Raw genomic sequence first — 21,685 nt, 5'->3', positions numbered from 1 at the left:
CCTGAGAATTTGGGGCCCTAGGCGAATTTTTCAAAATGGGGCCTTAATATTCTCTGATTTTTGGTTCTTTGTAGATTAATATGTATAAAAAAGAATTCGCTAAATACATAAATATTCTATTTTCACATCCAATATCATTAAAATTAATATAAAAAGAAGATAAATATACAAACATTACTTAAACATTAAACGGCTCATGTTTTTAGACTCAGATGTACTAAATGTTTGTAGTCAAGAGTCTAAGATTGAGAGTGAAGAACAATAAAACTTGATTGATGAGTATAATAAATTCAACAACGTCAATTGTTTCTCTTGTGCTTTTTTCGTTAAATCAACATCACACTAACGAATTGAGTACTAAAACAATCCATTGAATAAAAAATTATTGAAAAGAAAAATATAAATTCAGAGTTTTGATTACCTTAAAGTACAATCTTCAAGACCATGTGATAGTTCGTTTAAAAATTCAATAGAAATGGGGAGATTGGGAAGTTGAAAGAAAGAAAGCTTGCAAAGGGACTTGAGTTCTATAACTTTATATGCATTTGAACTAATGGATTGGCAATAAATTTGAAAAACAAGATAAATTTAGTGACTAAAAAAGGCATCTCTGTGTTTTGAACTCAACACTCCAAAGAAAAAGAAAGCCAAACATTTCCACTACACCAACAAATGAATTATGATATCTGTTACTTTTTTTTGTATTTATATGTTATTTATAGGATATAAAAATTTTTTTGGGGCCCCTTCCAAGTGGAGGCCCTAGGCGGGCGCCTACTCTTAGGGCTACCCTCAGGGCTGGCCCTGACTGCTATGTGATGTTGGTGGTCGTTGTTTGCTCGGCCCACGCTAGAAAAATTATTTACAGTTTACAAAGGAGTGTCTTTAACATTTTAAGGGTCCTGTGCGATTTTAATAAAATGGCATTCCTTTTTAAAAAATAACAAATTTGGACAATATATTTATACAGAATTCAACAATGAATATTTAAACTTAATTGAAATAAGCATCTCACTGTTACTAATTGAATGACCTTCAATTGCCATGAAATCATGATTTAGGTTTCATCTATGAAAAACTGGAACACGACTGGAAGGGAGATAGTGAAATTAGGTTTGGAGAAGAAAGTAATATACAGGTTAGTTTTTTATTACTAAAAATAGTGGAAGAAAGTAATGCACAAGGTGTTTTTTTTTTTTTTTTTTTTTTTTTTTTTGTTGTTGTTGTTGTTGTTGTTGTATTGCTAAAGAAAAGTGAAATATTAATATATGGCTTTTTAGTCAAAATGGTCCCTAAGATTTGCATAACTCCTCACTTTGGTCCCTGAGATTTGAAATCAACAGAAGTGATCTCTGAGATTGTCCATCATCAATTATTTTGGTCATTCCATGAAAAATCTCCATTAAATAAGAGTAAATGACAAAAATACCCTCAATTTTTTGTCAAATAATTTTGGACCATTTTGGCTAAAAAGCAAGAAGTTATGCAAATCTCAAGGACCGTTTTGTCTAAAAAGCCTTAATATATTAAGTATAAACTCCACTTAATCAATTGTAATATAGATGAAATCATACGATGGTGATTTTATTTTCAGTTAAGTTTTTTTATTAAAAAATTTCTATTTATGTAATATGTAGAAGGATACAATTTTTTGAAACCCCTAAAAGATACGGAGCTCTGTACGATTACACCTTTTACACACCCCTAATGCCCCGTTTGAGTTTACGTCATGCAAATCATGAAAAATGATGGACGGATATCGAAATATCGATGGTTAAAGCAGTTTCAACCTAATGGTGTAATTATCAGATGAGGGATTTAGCCGCCATAAGAAAAATGCTTCTTAGAATTGATTGTGACATTTGCAGCTGGCCAGGTCAAACACTTGAAATTCGGCTACATGCATGTTCCTCGTGTGCACATCCTACAAACCTTTTGCTTCCAAAATTTAGTATGGGAAGGGTCTCGGGAGGACGTCTTGATATTTTGTTTTGAATGCAAAAAATAAGTACTCTAGGTCTACTAATGGAGTTAGAAGCCTGGACAAGCATCGATCGGATCATTCCATGGATGTGAGAAAGGTGATGATCATATTATATTACAAGCAAGTTAGAATGGTTGTACAGTAAGATATCACTTTTTTTTTTTTTTAATGGGTAATGCTAGAGAGACTAAATTTGTAGACAAAATTTTAAAAACTAAATGACATAAAAGTTGATGATTGAGTTATTACGCAAACATGCTCATCTTATTAGTGACACATCATTTAGTTTGAAATTTTTGTTTATAAATTTAATTTTTCTAGCATTACCCTTTTTGAATTATAATTCCAAATTAAATTGAAGATGAATGATGCATAGTTTTTTATGCTTTAACTAGCTAGCTCTCTTTTTTATTTTGAAATGGACAAAAACAACCTTAAAATGCATCTTGGTTGCACCATTAAACTCTTCCTTCCATTTAAATACCAAGTCAACATGTATTTTTGCTTAACAAAAAAATACTAGGGGAGACTATTTTTGTTTTTACCATATAGTACTATATTTATAATGAAAATGAAACCTACTTGTATTGCTAAGCACTACCTCTATAAAACAAGTGACACAAATAATTGTAGGCTTCATAACATTACTTATTTTTAATACGCGATATTGACATACATAATTAATTTGAGCTTTACGTAGATGCTAAGTTCATATAACATGGACGAAAGTTTGTCCCCTCGATGGGCCAATGTTTAATTTGTAAGAGGTTGTTTTTGTTAAATTTTACAATATAAGAAGTCACTTATCCGAACCACGTCGAAAATGTAATTGACTAATTTTCTTTTCCATTCCTTCATACGTGTATCATGTGCTAGATTTTCATTGCGCCGGAAATGTTTCGGTCTTCAAAAACGTTGGGGTTAAAGTAACCACTCAATTAGAGTTGGTGTTGATGTACATTTGTTTATGGCTGGGCCCGATTCATCATTTCTTAGCCTAAAGTTGTGTACGTTTTCATCAACCTACTAGCTAGAGCCATATCATATATTAGCACTTAGTTGAGGAAGAATAATCAAATCAATAATTCACATAAAAACTCTCTAGGCCTCTAATTTATTTTATAAACCCTTATACAATTCTCCAACCAACTGAACTCATCCACAATGTGCGGGCCACCTACAAGGCTTAGGTAGACTGTAGCTTACGGAGATTTTTTTGTTAATTCATGCTTTAATTGTTTGTGTTAATGTATGTAATGTATATATCCTACTCAATTTTAATACAGGTTAATATGTAAGGAATACTTAGTGCATGTTGCTCTTACGGTGGTGGAGATGAATGTTGCTCTTACACCACGACGTAAGTTTGAACTTTGTCGGCTCTTTAATCTAACATCTAATCTAACAAATCTATAGTTTAACAAATCTAACATCTCTCTTTCTCTCTACTGCTGGCACACTCCATCTCTCTCCTTGTTAGATTAAATAAGTCACAACACGTTTATCCGTTACGCTAAGGAATCTGACGTGCAATTTTCTGCATCAAACCAGTTCATCATTATCATGACGCAATCAGGTTTTTCCAAAACAACGGCTTTTATCTCGATGTTTTTGTAGCCATGATAGCGTGAACATTCATCATAATGCATAACCCAACTTTATGTTTTACGAATTTTAGATTCTACATAAATTGTGTATGCATTATATTCATAATTGTTGAATTATGTGAATTGATATTGCCATGAATTGCATCAAATATTTGTTCATGCATTGAATTATATCTTGATTATGCATGATTTATAAACTGGAATTGAAAACAAAATTGAAAAAAAAAAAAAATTAAATTAGGGTTTCGTTGGGAACCCAGTGAGCGATGGCTGGAAGTTGCATCACTGAGCTCCTCGAGTTGAGCAACGAGAAACCAGCCAAGGAGCTAGAAGCTCTAGGCCTTGTAATCCAGAAAACCCGACGCCACTCATGGTGTCCTCATCCCTAACCATTGTGGGCATGGCCTGCAGCCAATGTCCCAAGCCTTTGGTTACTATCATCGATGATCAGAAGTCGTCCCCGATGGAGTTTAGACCGAGATTCATTCGATAATCATCGAAATTCCTGAAATCCGATTTGAATATTCTTGGGTTTTGGTTCACGAACGTCGAGATTCATCTTCTCTATTCACCACCATGGTCGTCATCAAGCCACGTGACTGGCCTTGACATTTCCGACCAAGGCACGCCTCCAAAAGCGACGACGCCGATCCTCCCATCTGTTGCGCACACACAGCACTACTGAGATTTGTGTTTGGTCCAATCCACGACCTTTTGGGCTTGGACTCATCTCAGCTTGCAACAGAGAGAAGAAATTTTTTTTTTTTCTTGGGCTTGAAAATCTAGGCCCGTTGCCTCTCACCCTAAGCCCAACGTACGACACACTAGATCCTAGCTCCAGTTGGTACATTCGTGCTACACCGACACACAATCCTAGCCCATAGTTGTATCATTGGTGCATCACATTGCGCTGCATAGGATCCACGACCATCTGGGCCTCTGATCTCTTAGGCCTGTAGCCCATCCTTCTTTGCAATTGGGCCTGCCCGCTAGCCCAGCTTGTTTCAACCTAGTTTTAGGCCTGGGCCTCATGGCACAAATTTGGTCAGCCCATCCGTGGACTTTGGTCCAAATTTTAGGCCACTGAGCTTTAATTGCCTATTGTTTTAGGCCCATTTGGGTTTGGCCAAAAGTCCAAATATTTAAATCAATTATAATCGTAGGCCCCAAAGACGTCCTTGCATATATTTGTTGCATATTTTTGTATACATATTTGCGTTTGTTTGCAAGAACTATGAACCTGAAGTTCATAAACTTTTCTCGAATAATTAATTGAATGGATTTAAGTTTTTGAACTTTTATGCATGCGACCGATTCAATTCATTTTTATTTCTAGGTATGACTAGTTAGAAAGTTAGTTGTCTGGCCAATAGTGAAACCATGCACATCATTTTGCGCGAACGCATCTATGTCACTAACTTTGTACCTAAGAATGCACCTTTGACAACCTGATCGAAAGATATGGTAAGGCCTTTATAATGTTGTCCGATGGCACCGTTTTGACCATTGATGAGGCATTTTATTCTCCACGCTTTGGGAGAATGTTGTTGAGCTTTAAAGACATTCGAGACGATATTTATCACGTTGAAACCTATGTAGAAAACGAAGCTGAATTTATGTGCATCACTTCCAACGAATATGGCTAGAATTATAGAGAAGATGAAGTGTATCTAGAGTGGTCTGTATACTGCAACCATATGCCCCATTAAAAATCACTATGTGGCTGGCCTTACGTCAGGGACTACGCATAAAATTATACTTTGGCATGATCGTTTAGGACATCCTAGACGAATAGTGATGCACCATATCCTCAAATCTTTACACAAGCATCCTTTAACCTGAAATTTAGGTTCAATTTAGGAAGATATCGTATACCAAACTTGCTCCATGGGAAAGCTTATCCTAAGCCTTTTAATGATAAAATTCGTTCAAATCCTCCAATTTTTCTACAAAGGATTCAGGGGGATATATGTGGACCACTTCAATCTCCCAACGGACCATTTAGATACTTTATGGTATGGTTGACACTTCCACAAGTTGGTCAAATGTGTGCTTGTTGTCCACAAGGAACGTTGCCTTCTCCAAATTGTTGGCTCAGGTTTTCAAGCTTAGGGCTCACCGCCCTGATTATCCAATCAAATATATTTGGTTGGATAATGCTGGAGAATTCACATAAAAAACTTTTGAACTTGAACATCCAGTACGCCATGTTTATACCTCGATTGACCTGGCAGAGGTATTCATTAAATGCTTACAAATGATTACTTGATTACGTACCAAACTTCCGATGCTGCTTGAGGCCCTGCAATATTGCACACAACCATGTTGGTTCGCTTAAGGCCTGTCGAGACCTAACTATATAACACCTTTTAGTTGGTTACCAGATACAAACTCGACATATTGCATCTGCATGTTTTAGGCTATGCGGTCTATTGATAACTCATATATTTTATGCATTTATACCATCCATTTCTATCCTCTTTGTGATGTTTTTGAGTTAAACTGGTTGCATTTTACCTTATTTTGTGTTAGTGTGCAATTATATGTACTTTAGGATCAATTTGAAGGCAAAAGAAGTGAAAACATGCCATTTTTAGGGTTGACCCTTATTCAAACGTGGAAAGAAGTTTAGTGGCCTGTTTTGAAGCCCAAATAAAGAATCCAAGATGAATCTTGCTTGTTAGAAGAACAGGAGCAGAATGTGAAAGAAATTGGAATATCTAGCTTGATTTGGAGGAGCTAAATAAGGAAAAATGTTCTAAACTTTGGCTGAATGGTTGGGATTACCTTGCAATTAGCTACAGCCCCATTTAGCATATAAATACTAAGGTTTCAAATCACTTTTACACAAGCCCCCTTGGGGGTCACCCAGAGCTCTCTCTCTTCTCTTTCTTTGGCCTTTCTTCTAGAAACAAAACCCTATTTCCCTTTACCATCCGCTGCCACCAAAGAAACCACACAACCACGTTGTTCTTGAAGGATTTCGACATCAGAATTGCTTCAAGGGGTTTCTTCTATGAATTTAATTTCACTAATGTTGTTCTTCATATTTATATATTATGTAATCATGTTGTGTAATTAAGTTCATAGCTGGGGATTTTGATGTAGCCTTGCAAAACTATTCTATGTTATTAAGTTAAAGTATTCAATTCATCAATCTGTTTTCTTGTTTCGTTCACTGATTTTATAGTTCAATTTGTTTTTTTTATCTTAATGTTTGATCACCATTATGGTTTCTTAAAGATTATTTGATCAAGGTTATAGTACACATCATGCTTAATCTTGGTAGACATGTGAATGAATGAAGAAACTACTATGTATACATCCTACCATGTGATTTCTATGGTTCTTGGATGTTTTCTAGTTCTTAATGGATTCTTATTTGGTAATCTAAGTTGAACATCACAACTAGGTTCCAGATTAGGAGTACTTGATCACAACCACACATCAAATGGATGATCATAAATGAGTAAAACGAACCGTAGTTGCATATTGGAGAGTTGAATGCGTTTTTAACTTAATTTTCATGGAATTGGTTTGTAACGGTGAAATCGGTATCCCTAGTTCCATTCCCATTATTTCTGAATCAACCTATCATTTATTTTTATCTTTCTTGCATTTTTAAGTTATTTTAGTTTTCAATTGAAAAATCTAAATTCAGTTTGCATTTTCATTGTTTAGTTAGGGTTCACATAAAGCTAGTAATTTGTAGATGTCTAATCAGTCATTGTGGTTCGATACCTTTACTTATGCCATTATACTATCCTTATATTTGGACTTGAAAGGAACACAACATCTATGTGCCGATTGCGTTGCCCTTACGTACTAAAATGAGTGTTCAGAGAATGATAAGATTCTATGTCGGTTATGATTCTCCTTTTATTATTCGTTACTTAGGACCTTTGATATGTGATCTCTTTACCACTCATTTTGTGAATTTCACTTCTACGAGACAGTCTTCCTATCGTTAGGGGGAGATAAGAATGTCCCCGTTCCTAAAGAATGACACAAATTATCGTGGACAACTCCTACTTTGTCTCATTTAGATCCCTGCACCTCTCAGTCTGAAACTGAAGTGCGACGAATATTAGATCTCATGAACGTAGCTCAGAGCATGCCAAATGATTTCATTGATCCAGCGAGAGCGACAAGATCACATATACCAGCTGTAAATGTGGTTGCAAAGATGGATGTACCAAATGAGTAACGAGATCACATATCCATTATGTTAGCTTAGATGATGTTTGGTGTAGAAATGAGATGATAATCGATGATGCATTAGGGTATACAGTAACTACTGAGATTATGTTGAGCGATGACGTTGAACCTTGTTTTGTGGATGAATGTCGATGTAAAATTGATTGGTCAAACTTGAAATAAGCAATCGAAGTCAAACTCGATTCTCTTGCAAAACGTAAGGTGTTTAGGCTTATAGAGACTCCTCAACATGTGAAGCCCGTTGACTACAAGTGGGTTTTCATTCAGAAGCGTAATGAAAAGGAAAAAATTGTGCATTACAAAGCTCGTCTTGTTGCGCAAGGCTTCTTATAATATCCAGGATTGATTATGATGAAACTAATTCACCCGTTATGGATGTGACTAATTTTTTCTACCTTATTAGGTTTGTAATTTCTGAAAAACTGAATATACAGCTTATGGACATGGTAACCACGTATCGTTATGGGGACCTTGATAAGAAAATCTATATGAGAGTTTTTGAAGGACTTACATGGACTGGTTTAAATAGTTCTAGACCATGAAACATGCTCTCTGTTCGGTAGAAGCATTCACTCTATGGATTGGAGCAATCTAAGCGGATGTGGTATAACCGTATGAGTGAGTATTTGATTAATTAGGGATATGTAGACAATAAATTATGCCCTTGCGTGTTTATTAAGAAGTCAACTTTGGTTTTGTGATTATTGCAATTTATGTCGACTACATGAATCTCATCGAAACTCCTAAAGAGCTTGAGAAAACTGTCACGCACCTGAAGTCGGAATTTGAGAGGAAAAATATTGGGAAACCTCAATACTGTCTCTGTCTCAAGATAGAGGATGCAATCTTAGCACATCAATCAAACTACACGGAAAAGGTGTTGCACCGTTTTAATGAGGGTATAGCGAAGCCTTCAAGTACTCTTATGGTTGTTCGATCGTTAGATGCAAAACAAGATCCCTTCCACCCAAAGGAGGATGGAGAAGAGATTTTAGAACCCAAAGTTCCTTATCTAAGTGCAATTGGCGCTTTATTGTACTTAGCTGAATACACTAGACCTGACATCTCCTTTGATGTTAATCTTTTGGCAAGATACAGTAATGCATCGACACGTAAACACTAAACTGGTGTTAAAGACTTCTTCCGCTACCCTAGGTGTATGATGGATTTGGGTTTGTTTTATCCCTACGGATCCTCAGGAGGTTCCATAACCCCCTAGGTTCTCGAATCGATTCTCGCCTTGTTGGTTATGCTAATGTTGGGTACTTATCTGACCTGCACAAGGCGCGCTCTTAAACAGGTTATGTCTTTACTGTTGGAGGCACCTCAATATCTTGGAGGTTAACCAAACAGACCTTAGTTGCTACTTCATCGAACCATGCTAAAATACTCGTCTTACATGAATTTACTTAGGAATGCTTCTGGCTGAGAACAGTTGTGGGCCATATTCGAAGCACCTGCGATCTTTACCCTGTCATTGACGTTCCTATGACAATCTATGAAGATAACGTAGTATGTATTGAATAACTCAAGGGTTACATCAAAGGAGACAACACCAAGCACATTGTGCCGAAGTTCTTCTTCCTACATCAACAACAAGAGTACCAGAAGATTGAAGTCACACAAATCCGTTCGCAAGACAACCTGGCGAACCTATTCACCAAATCACTGCTGAGGACGACGTTTCAAAAGTTTGTTGAAGGACTAGCTATGCATAAATTTTCTACGTTGTAACATTGCTATTTCTCTTTGGAATTATGCCAAACTCAGGGGGAGTATCCCAAAGTATACTCGCTTGATCTTAATGTACTCTTTTTCCCTATGATTAGGAGCATTTTATCCCTTGGATTTTTGCTACCTAACGAGGTTTTGACGAGGTACCTATCTTGGGTTGATCATATCCTTGATATATGTCCCATAGAAATTTCATTTGACTTTGCACTTTCTCGCACACTTTTCCTTAGACTATGAGTTTTTGTCCCGCCTAGGGTTTTGCCATAGCCATTGGGTGTTTTGTGAGACTTAGTTCCTTATGCAAGTTCCTATGTTTGAGACTAGTGTGTTCCGAGAATCAATGCTGACGAGTCAACCTCCTCAACTCTACTTGATAATGAATTTACTTGAGTATTTACACACTTAAGGGGAAGCATTATAGATATTATATTAAGTGTGATTGTGTAAATCCTAGATCAAATATGATACTAGTTATTCTCTCCCTATATGATGTATCTCCTTGGAGGGCGAGGATTCTTCTCCTCTCTTATTACTAGAAATAAAGGCACTGCGTATGGAAATAACACAACCCTCACTACAACACATCTCTCTTTCTCTTTATTGCTACTGCACCCTCTATCTCTCATTGTTAGATTAAGTAATAAGTCACAACAATATGAACAATTATTATTATTATTTAAACTAAGGGCGTTGGGAAATGTATTCGCGTAAATAGAACCCTTTTAGTCATCGACTAGGGTTAGAGAAAGAGAGGATTCGCACATCACATTTGCACAAGTCACATTTCCATCAAAAATATGATTTTTGTTTGAAAGAATAGTAATAAAGAGAACAAGAGATAAACTGGGTGAATTCAGAGTGTGTTTTTCCTTCTCGTCAGACTCATTTATATATAGTTAGGGCTACTTGGAGGTTATGCCGAAGTTCTCCTATTGTACATTGTTTAGGAACTAAACAAAAAAATATTACAACCACTACATAATTAATAATTTTTACGACGCTCTCCCTTAAATGGTCACTTGTTAATGATCGTTGCCTCATCAAAAGATTGCTTGGAAAACTCAGTAGACCAATGTTGCTTTGACGAGGAGCAATTTGTGCAATTGCACAGGACCTCCACCTCCAAATGGTCCCCAAATTTTGGTCCATATGGATACATTAATCAACTAAGGGATTTGATTATTCTATTTCTTGTTTGGGCAGAGAGAATAGAGAGATTAAAGATTTAATAACGTTTGTTGTAGAAAATTAAAGGCTGCCTTTAATTTAGGTCTTACCATATTTGTTGTTTTGTAATTTGGATAAGTACGTTTCTAGTTTTTACTTTAGTTTTATTAATCAATTTGTTTTGTTTCATGGTTTTTTTTTATATGTTCATTAATGATTTTGTTGATTGATTACTATTGTGGACTATTTTAGAGAATGAAGGGAGCAGGAACACAACAAGAGAGAAAGAGAGATGGAGAATAGGCTTGAGGAACTTTGTGTGTTATTCCTCATACCTTGTGCCTTTATTTATAGTAATAATAGTGAGAGAAACTTGTTCTCCAAGTAATACCAAAGTTTAATAGGAAATATCTTCTAGATCCCTGAGAATTCCTAATTTATGTCTACTTAGAATTTACGCAATTACACATGTATTAGAATGTATATCACAACACTCCCCCTTGAGTGTGTAAATACTCAAGTAGAAGACGCATTAGATCTTTAAGAATATGTAGAAGTAGTTAATGAAGATGTCTTGTCTAGTCGGCACAAGTAGTGAATGCGATTCTCAAATTGAAAAGAAGAATGCATAGGTAGTATAACTTACAAAACCTCGCTCTGGTAAAAACCAAAGGTGGGATAAAAACCCATAGTCTAAGGAGAAAAGTGAGAAGTTGCATTAAGTCAAAACTAAACGTCTTTAGGATGCAAGTAGAGTGCTCACGAAGGTATGACTAGCCCACGATGGGTGTTTCGTTAAAACCTAGTCAGGTAGCAAAAACCAAGTGGGAAAAATACTCCTAATAATAGGGAAGAAAGTACACTAAGATCAAGTGAGTATACTTCTGGATACTCCCCTCACTTTGAGAAAACTTCCAAATGAGAACCACAAGCATTGGAAATTAGATAATTACGTATACCAATTCCTTGGATAAGCTTCTGGAAAGTAGACTTCAGTAGTGACTTCGTGTAGATGTTTGCAAGGTTGTGTGGGATAAGCTTGTAATGCTCATGCTGATGTAGACATAATACACTTGGCGTTGACTTGTTGGATGTATCAAGCTATGATCTCGTCGATACATGTAGTTTTGTCTTCATAGATTGTTGTTAGGACTTAATGATGGATGAAAATCAAAGGTACTTCGAATGTGCTCAACAAGAGCTCTCAACTATGTCTCTCATATATGGCGTAGTAAGGCGTGGTGAGCCTTGGAGCAACTCGAAGATTTTGCAACTAAGGTTTGGTTGACCTCCAAGATATTGCGGTGTTTCTTAATGTTTAAGACATAACCATTTGGGAACGTACATTGTGTGGATTAGATAGATAGTCTGAGTCAGAGAATCCCACAAGGTAGGCAGCTTATCAGCACTTGAGATGTGTGATCTAGTGCTTTGAGCTAAGTATAATAACCAGTTGCACTCATATATGGATTTATCAACTCTATAACCTCCTTGAAGGTGTCATTTGCATCTAGTGTACAGAAGATTAAGGGTATACTCGAAGCAACATCTTCTGGGTGTAGTTTGACTGGTAGGCGAGAATACCGTTAGAAGTCAAAATCGACACTTCAAGTTGAGGTGGCGTCAAGATCATTCATCTCAAATTTCAACTTCAAGAGGGAAAAGACGCTGCTAGGTAGGTTGTTGCTCTTAGTGGTCGATTCCAGTACATATGCGGTTAGCCAATCAATTTGTCCTCCGTCAGAAGCGCAAAAGATTACTCAGTTCGAAGGATTCACGTCCTTGGAAGTGGAGAAATATGGCACAAACGAATTCCTTCCTTAATCATTGTCTCAATCATTTCCATGAGTTTCCCACATAGGCATCCTGGCAGCTTCCTGTTGATGGTCAGTGATGTGTATTTAAACTAACCTAAATAATAGATTAATTTAAACCAAATTAAACTTGCAAGTGCACGAATCAATTGTAGTAATATATGCAAATACGAGGTCGATCCCACAGGGATTGATTTAACACCAATTTAACCGATTAGATTAATTTAAACCAAATTAAACTCGCAAGCGCACGAATCAATTGTAGTAATATATGCAAATACGAGGTCGATCCCACAGGGATTGCTTTAACACCAATTTAACCGATTAATCACGCTAGACTTAATTAAACAAAGGATAGATTGAATTGAATAATTGAGTGATTGATTAAGACTAAAATTAACAAGAAAAAGAAAATAAAATAAATCAAAATAAACACACGACAAAAGAAGAAATTGAGAAACAATGGAAATCTAAGGTTATGAATCCACCAATAACAATCCTATTTACTTTTCCTAGAGCCAACTACTATCCAATTACCTTGCCAATGTTAAAGGTTGTTCTTTCTAAGGTATGAATTAATCTGTGGTCAGTCATCAACTCTTGTATCTCTACACGATTATTATATCCTATTGGTTAGGCATACAATTAAACACATAAAAACCCATTAAGCATAGAAGAATCATGTCAACCAAGTAGGACTAGCTTGATATTGGTCATCCTCACTAGTTTGTCTACCCTTCTTAATCTTAGTTCCAATAAACCTAATTGATTGGTCATCCTCATAGATTTATCTAAATATCTAGATGCAAAATTCCTAAAGCTGATCAGTTATTAGAAACTCGAATCTAGAATAAAATACCCACAAAGATTAAGAATATAACATGGCATATAATCGGATAATAATTAACAAAGTACTTCGCAAATATTCATGTCATGACTTCATCATAAACCTAAGAAAATAACTTAGTTACACATAGAAATAAAAATTAAAGAAAGATAGAACTTGGAATCCATGGCAAAGCAGATCCCTAAGCTCTTCTTCACAAATTGTGGAGATGGTGAATGGTAGTATAGTGTCGATGATATGGGTATGCAGGGGTGGATGGATGGATTAGAGAGAGCTCAGGGACCATATTTATACTAAAAAAACCCTAAAAAGTCTGGGAGAAACTCTTCTAAAACAAAACAAACTCCTAAACAATTAATGACAGAAACTAGGAAATAATCCTTCTTGACTTGGGAAACATGTCATCTGTCTTGCATGCCAGTTTTGGGATCGATTTATCTTCTGGAAAATTCTGTAAAAATATCATAAATGTAGTTTTATCTCTTGTCTTTACAGGAATATATCGCACACCACTAGGAAAAATCGGAAAAGCCTCCAAATCTTCATTCTCCCACAGCTGCGCAATTCTGACGGGAAAGTTACTTCTGTGGGATTGATTTGTAAAACTGGAATGAACGGCTCCATAGAAAATTATGAAATTCATACACAATGATCTCCATCCTCTTATCTTCCTCTCCAATTGGTCTTGCATCAAAACTCCTCCGGAAAGTCGAGTTATCACTAAAAACGTCCTAAGTGCGCAGAATGGCTGAAACTGAGAAAAGGAAAGTAATAAGGCTCTTTTATAATCAATTCCTTAATGAAACTTAGGGATAATTGACATGAAAATATGATAAATGATGCACCTATCAGTTAGCTCGTAGTCCTTAATATTTTTTAATCAATTCGTAGTACAACAAGTGTCCTTAGTTGGTGAGAAAAAAAAAAAAGAATGCTTTTGGGGTTAAGATCCCTAACTAAGGTTCATTTTCATTTGGGGTTTCTAAGTTCAAATCTGTCTAGAGAGAAGTTAGAGAGAGAAAAAGCATTTATGCTTCTACCTTCTTCCTTCTCCTCATTTATGAAACCCTATTTGCAAGGCCAAGTTCATGCATTAAATACCCAATCATTGTATATTAGGATTGCATTGTTTTATGGTTTTGCATTAAAGTCTTGGTCTGGTTTTAAGTTTTAAATTCGTTTTTAGACCAAGCTTTTGAATTCAAGTTAGATTCTTCGTTCAACTGTTTGACTGGAGAATATGTATGGTCATTTGAATCTAGATTTTATATGCATATAATAACATCATATCATTGATTTGATTTGAGTTAATATCAATGCCACAAGGTGAAGAGCTCAAGAGGAGCTACCACTTTGTCAAGACCGAAGGAGTTCATCTCGTGTAAGGTAAGGTTGTACAAAAGTTAAGTTGCTTCGTAGATAAAGATCTAGGAATTGAGCTTGTGTGGTCTTTGTATGAACCTTGTTTACAGTAGTGAATTGGACTCAGTAAAGAGTCCCTGATTTTTTAACCCAATGGTGGGTTTTTTCTAGCCGAAAACATCTTGTGTTCAAAGTTATTTATATTGTGTCACATAATCACATACACATGTATGTGCTCACGGTCACGCTTAGGGCTGGGATAACAGGCCTAGGACTTGCGGGGTGGGCCTGGTTCAGTCAGTTCGAGGCGGGTACAAATTTTGTAAACTCAAAATGGGGCGGGGCGGGGCAAGTCCATGTAACTGGCGAGGCGGGCCAGTTTCAGATTTCTGAAAAAAAAGGCCCCTGGCCTGGATTGTTGGTACTGTCCATTATATGGAGATTAAATCTCCACCATTGCTTTAAAATAAATCTTACTCTCAGTCTCTCCCCCCACTATCAATATTTCCTAAGTCAATGGATTCTTCTTTCTCGATCTTAAATCCCTAACTCAAGCATCAATTTGAAGGTCTCTCTACGGACTCTGACTACCACTGTTCGTTGTCGTGACTTTGGCAAAGATGATCAAGAAGGATGAGGACAACACCATCTCCCTTGACGACCTCATGGAGAAGGAGATTGGCGTCATCGCCGACTGGGAGAAAAAGTTCGAAGCTTACCCAGTTATTGAGGTCTTCTATTAGTGGCTCCAACCACATCGCCGCACGCGCTACCATGGCCTCTGCCGCAGCTCGGCTTGTATAGCAGTCGTCACCGACGTCGTAAGTCTCTCTCTCTCTCTCTCTCTCTCTCTCTCTCTCTTTCTCTCTGTCTCTCTCCCTCTCTCCCTCCCTCTGTGAATTTCCGAAACCGTCGCAGGTTGATTGAATTAAATTTTGTATTTATATTCTCTAAATTTTCAATTTTTTGTTTTGGGTTTGCAAAGCAGGATGAGTGGAATTTAGGGTTTCTGATTTAGGAATTTTGCAGTTTATGAATTTTTTTTTATTCGATGTAATTTGTAATGGCGAGGGTGGAGGTCTTGGATCCGAGAGGAAGACGACGTATCTGGTTCTATTTGTGCGTCAAGGTCAACGAGAAATGCTTGAAGACGATGTCTCTGGTTCGATTCGTGAGGAAGACGACGTCTTTGGTTCTCATCGGGATTTAGTTTTATTTTATTTTTTGATGAATTTGAAATTGTATTTGAAGATTTTGTATAGGAGGTGCTTGATGGAAGTGGCAGGGTTCTCCAGGGTTGTGAATGTTAGGGTTAGGGTTTTTCCCTCCAAAAGGTCACAAATAGGTTCTAGGTGGTGGATTTGGCGATGGTGGATACTGGGAAGAATCTGGATACTGAAAATTAGGGGAAAAAAGAAAAAGAAAAGAAAAAAAAAAGAGTTTGTACCTGTTTGACCCGTAAGAACTGGCCCTTTTTATACGGGTCGGGTTAGGTCTGGTTCTCAGTTTTAACCCCTAGTCACACTCATTTGACACATCAATGACTTGCAATGAACTGAGGCCTTACTAACTAGGATAGTTTTTTGGAACTGAAATTGGTGATTGAATCTCTGATTTATTAACTAACAAATCTAGTCAGTCCAGCGGAATATAATTTTTATACAAGATATTCCGCCTGGTACCAATTTCACCATTTACTCTTTTTACTAATTTTTTATATTTTTTTACTTATTTTCTCACCTAAACCAATCATCACTTTCTATTTTTTTAATCTATTTTTTTGTATTGTTTTATTGTTCATTTTTCTTTTAAGATCATTTATATTATTATGTACTTAAACTCTAACTTTACATATAAATTATTTTAAAAGAACAACATATTAATAATAAATTATATAGTGAATTTAATTACATTATATTAAATTTACTTAAATCTGCTTACGTGCTAGACCCCAACTTGCTGCTCAAATAGCGCTTACCATCTTTTAGAACGTTGGTACGAAGTAGATCCCTAATCACGAGTTGCTTGAATACGGGTCTAGGGACGCTAGGTAGTTGATTGGTGACCTCAGTCTCGTCTAACTTGACGGGATTAGGGGATTAGGCAGAAAAAAAAAAATAAATAAATAAAAACTCATTGAAGTTGTACAACAGTCTCATTGCAGATGCTTGTCCTCCTTGATTTGTGTCAAAAGTTCGTCAATTTTAACAACTAAAACATGATTTACTTGATCTACTCTATGAGCAATGGTGAAGCTACATAGGAGCGAAGGGGGGCGGCCGCCCCTCCGCTCGCCGGAAAACAAAGGCAGGAGTGAAGCTTGAACCCCCTTGGTTTGGGCGGAAACTCGGTTGAAACCCCCGTGCTTCTGAACCAGAAACTTGCGCAGCTCCCTGCGCGTAGGGTTTTTTTTTTTTTTTAATTTTAAAATCCAGGCCAAAACGACGTCGTTTTGGGCCTGGTAAAAAAAATTTAAATTTTTTTGGTAAACGGCGTCGTTTTGCGGCTGATCAAATAATAAAAAAAAAAAACAGGGGGACCACTAGTCCCCATCCCCATCCCAACCCCACCCGGTTTCAATTAAACCCCCACCCTTTTCCCATATAACAAATCCCATCCCCTACATTTACTCCCCTTTTCTTGCACATGGCAAAACCCTCCCTGTCCCAGATTTCACTTTTCAAAATTGTCCCAAATCCCAGGAACACAAGAAAGCAGCCACCCCCCGTTCTGTTGGTTGGCCACCAAGACCATTGTCCAGAGTCCAGAAGCAACTCACCACGCACGCCACGCTAGACGCTCCAATTAAGGTAAAATTTTAATTTATTTCAAACCCTAATTGATGATTGAATACAAATTTTTGTTTAATTGATGCATGATTATAGGGTTATACATTATATGGTTATTGATTATAGATTATTCTTATTCATATGATATGAATACTATGATTATTGAATTTTTTTTTTTTTTTTTTTTTTTTTTGAAGTACATAAAGGAGGTTTGATACATTATATATATAGGAACTTGAATCACACATGGTCTAGCAAGAACAGCTGAACATGGTGAAAGACTTTTACATCATATTTACATTAACATAATAAACCCCAACTAACCAACTAAAACCCTCATTCAAATGCATTGTTGGTACTGTACATTCGTAGTCTACATACTCTACTCTAGGATAAAAATTGAATTCTTGATTATTCATATGATTGTTGGTATTGATAAATTATTCTTATACAGTTATGTAATGGAACGATACTATAAGAAATAGTGCTTAAATCCTTCTCCAAATATTCTGGATAGTCCACCTCTTCCTTCAAATATTCCGGGTAGTCCTCCTCCACCTTCAAATATTCCGAGTAATCCTCCTTCGAGTATTTCGGGTAGTGCACAACAAAGTGAGGTTACTGAGTTGGATGAAATATTAGCTAATCTTCCTGCAGACCTTGGACTGAGACGTCGAATGCTTGATTATCCACTCAATTATCGCGAAGCAATTCATAGATACTACCTCAAAATGAACCTTGTCAACCTAAATCTCACATCATGCCAAGGAAAGCTAGCAACAATCGATGTTTTATCACAGGTTGGTTTGATAATTTTAAGTGGTTGGAGTATAGTATAGTAAAAGATGTTGCATTTTGCTGTTATTGCTATCTTTTTAAATGTGATTTTGATAAGGCAGGTGGTAGTGGAAGTGATGTCTTCACTGAAAAAGGGTTTATAAATTGGAGGAAAAGACTAGAAAATTTTCGAGTCCATGAGGGAGGTGTTGGAAGTCTTCATAATAAAGCTATGCAACAAGCTAAAGACTTGATGACACAAAAAAAAACAAATTGAAACATTTGTGATCAAGCAAATTGATGAAGCTCGCGTTAATTATCACATACTGAGTGGAGCACTTGATTGCACAAGATGGTTGTTGCGATAGGGTTTGGCTTTTCGTGGGCACGATGAATCTTTGAAATCGAGCAATAGGGGTAATTATATAGAGCTTATGCAATTTCTTGCCGATCATAATGAGAAAGTTAGGAAGGTTGTTCTTGAGAATGCTCCCAAGAATCTCAAGTACACTTCTTCCGATATTCAAAAGGATCTTGTTCATGCTTGTGCTATTGAAACTATTAATGCAATCACTGAAGATATGGAAGGTACATTTTTTTCTCTCTTGGTTGATGGATCACGTGACACTTCCACTAAAGAGCAAATGGCAATGGTATTGTGTTATGTGAACAAAAAAGAAGAAGCAATTGAAAAGTTTTTGGGTGTTCAACATGTCTCATCTACAACTAGTAGCTCACTTGAAGAGGCCATTTAGAGATTGTTTGCTACAACAAATTTGAGTATGTCCAAGTTACGAGGACAAGGCTATGATGGAGCTAGTAATATGAGAGGTGAGTTAAATGGTCTTCAAACAAAGATTTTGAGCAAATACCCTCAAGCATTTTATATTCATTGTTTTGCACAACAACTCCAACTAGCTCTTGTATTCGTGGCAAAGGAAAATGAGGATGTTGCTAATTTCTTCATCAATGCTAGTAGTTTGGTGAATTTTATTGGATCTTCATGCAAGTGTCGTGATGCATTTAGAGAGAAACAACAAGAACAAATTCAGAAAGCTCATGATCTTGGTAATCTTGAAACAGGTAAAAGGTTAAATCAAGAAAGTAGTCTCATGCATCCATGTGATACACGGTGGAACTCACATTATGGTACTATAGTTAGTATTATTGTTATGTTTGAACCCGTGGTATAGGTGGTTGAATGGATTAAAAGTGATCGCAACCAAGATAATCTCGGTGAAGCAACTAGGTTATTCAAAGACATACAAAATTTTGATTTTGCGTTTCATCTTTTCTTGATGAGACTTATATTGGGAATTACAAATGAGTTATCACAAGCATTGCAAAAGAAAGATCAAGATATTATGAATGCGATGGCGTTAGTGGAAGTATGCAAGCAAAGACTACAATCCTTGAGAGATGATGACTTTGGGGACTTGTTTAATGATGTAGAAAGGTTTTGTGAGGATCATGATATTATCGTTCCTAACATGGAGGATTCACATTTAGTACCTGGAAAATCAAGGCTTAAAGCTCCAAAAATCACAAACTTCCATTACTATCGTGTGGATCTTTATTTTCAAGTCCTTGATATGCAACTAAAGGAATTGAATGATCGCTTCAATGAGGTAAACACCGAGTTGCTTCTTTGTATGGCATGTTTGAGTCCGGTGAATAATTTTGCATCTTTTGACAAAGCAAAAATTGTTCTTTTAACCCAACTTTATCCTCAAGATTTTGATCATATGGACCTCATGAATCTTCCAATTCAACTTGACAATTACATTCATGATATGAAAACGCATAGTGAGTTTTCATCATTGAGAGGAATTAGTGATCTTGCAAAAGAGTTAGTGAAGACCGGGAGGTGTGAAAGCTTCTTACATTGGCTTTGGTGTTATTAGTTGCAACCGCTTCAGTGGAGAGAGCTTTTTCTGCTATGAAGATTGTGAAAACACCATTGCGTAACAAAATGGGAGATCAATGGTTGAGTGATAGTATGGTTGTTTACATTGAGAGAGATGTATTTGCTTTTATTGATAATAAGCCTATTATGCGACGTTTTCATGACATGAAACCTCGTCGACAACAATTGTAATTTTTTTGTATTGATTAATTATAGAAGACATTAATATATAAAAAGATTTAGTTGTTGCCATTTTTCTTTAACCTTGCACTCTTTTAAGTTTGCCCCTCCTCCCGAGAAATCCCGGCTTCGCCACTGTCTATGAGATCAATCGTTTGTGGTGGTTAGTGGTTAGAGCCACTACCTTCGCTGGGAACAATGAAAAATTCTTGGGGAAAAGCTACCCAATCAGAACCTCGAAGAACCCTCGGATTTTGCTTCGTGCTTTAAGAATTCAAGGTCCGAATAAAGCTTCCGGTGATGTGACAAAGATGATGGTGTTTTTTTTGGGTGTTTGATACGCAGTTGAGCAGCGATGGTGCTGCTCGCTTGTGGGCAGGGAGAGGTAGAGGAAGTGTGGGTCGGAGAGAGGAGAGAGAGAAAGTAAGCAATGTGAAAGAGAGAGAGTGAAGTGTCGGTAGTAACTTCCCATAAAGGGAAGGGTTTCCATAAGTATAAAACCCAAAATAGAAATCAACAATAGAATTTCACATGCAAGTTCGGAAAGTTCCACTTAGCCCCATGAATGAAAAATTACAAAATTTGTCCTTTGCCTGAAAACATATGAAACTTCTTCGTTATAAGTTCAATTTACGTTTTGTTTTGCGTTTACGTGTTCGTATCGACAAGTATTAGAAGAATATGTCAAGAAATGAGACAAATATGAAAGGGTGTTTTTTTTTATCACAAATGATTGCTGAAATTGAACCACCTTATCGAAATTGAAAATCAATCAATGTACTAGTCATTGAAAATGAATGTTGCAAATCAATGTGATCCTTCCGTTATAATTCCATTAAAATTTCTGTTATGTGCGTATGTGTCACATAAATAGGTCTCACAAGTCTAATTAAATATTAACATTTATATTAAAAATATTTAAATAATAAAAAATAATATTGTTTTATGTCCAAATAATATTATAATTTTTCTCTCCCCCATTTTTTCTCTCTTTTTCTTTCTTCAAGCCAATCTTCTCCCAGGTGTCTGCCTATCAGCAGCGCAATGTGTTGTCGGTCCTTCTCACTTTTAAGCCCATTTACCCGGACTGGACCTAAAACCCAACCAGATAAATGTTTGACCCATCGGCACTTGATCTTCCATGTGCGCTGCTGCTACTGATGCTTTAGTCACTTCTCTTAATTGCAGTTCCCACTCTTAGGGTTTTCAAGCTCTCTCTCTGTACAAGTCTATCCAATTCTTTTACTTCATTTATTGTTTGTACGAAGCCTGAGCATGCTCAGCTCGCCTCCACTTTCGA

The 21,685-nt window shown here is 36.5% G+C and overlaps 1 protein-coding gene across 1 annotated transcript; it reads left to right on the top strand.

Annotated features, from left to right (window-relative positions):
• The first annotated feature begins 15,796 nt into the window (after nt 1-15,796).
• Nucleotides 15,797-21,482, top strand: LOC137747950 (uncharacterized). Its single transcript, XM_068488073.1, has 9 exons — nt 15,797-15,895; nt 15,985-16,044; nt 18,008-18,322; nt 18,668-18,887; nt 19,218-19,389; nt 19,493-19,548; nt 19,752-19,927; nt 20,731-20,808; nt 21,408-21,482. The coding sequence occupies exons 1-9, from the start codon at nt 15,797-15,799 to the stop codon at nt 21,480-21,482; spliced, it is 1,251 nt and encodes a 416-aa protein (XP_068344174.1).
• The last annotated feature ends 203 nt before the right edge of the window (nt 21,483-21,685 follow it).

The sequence above is a fragment of the Pyrus communis genome, chromosome 10, assembly GCF_963583255.1.
Source record: "Pyrus communis chromosome 10, drPyrComm1.1, whole genome shotgun sequence".
Lineage (NCBI taxonomy): Eukaryota > Viridiplantae > Streptophyta > Magnoliopsida > Rosales > Rosaceae > Pyrus > Pyrus communis.
This window is presented reverse-complemented; position numbering and strand designations above follow the sequence as displayed.

Bases quoted from the DNA above. Each gene is read 5' to 3' on its own strand.
- LOC137747950 (XM_068488073.1), top strand. From the start codon at position 15,797: ATGGCGAGGGTGGAGGTCTTGGATCCGAGAGGAAGACGACGTATCTGG. The intron at 19,928-20,730 runs GTAAACACCGAG...TTTGATACGCAG, and splicing joins TGAATGATCGCTTCAATGAG to TTGAGCAGCGATGGTGCTGC. The intron at 20,809-21,407 runs GTAAGCAATGTG...ATCTTCTCCCAG, and splicing joins GGAGAGAGGAGAGAGAGAAA to GTGTCTGCCTATCAGCAGCG.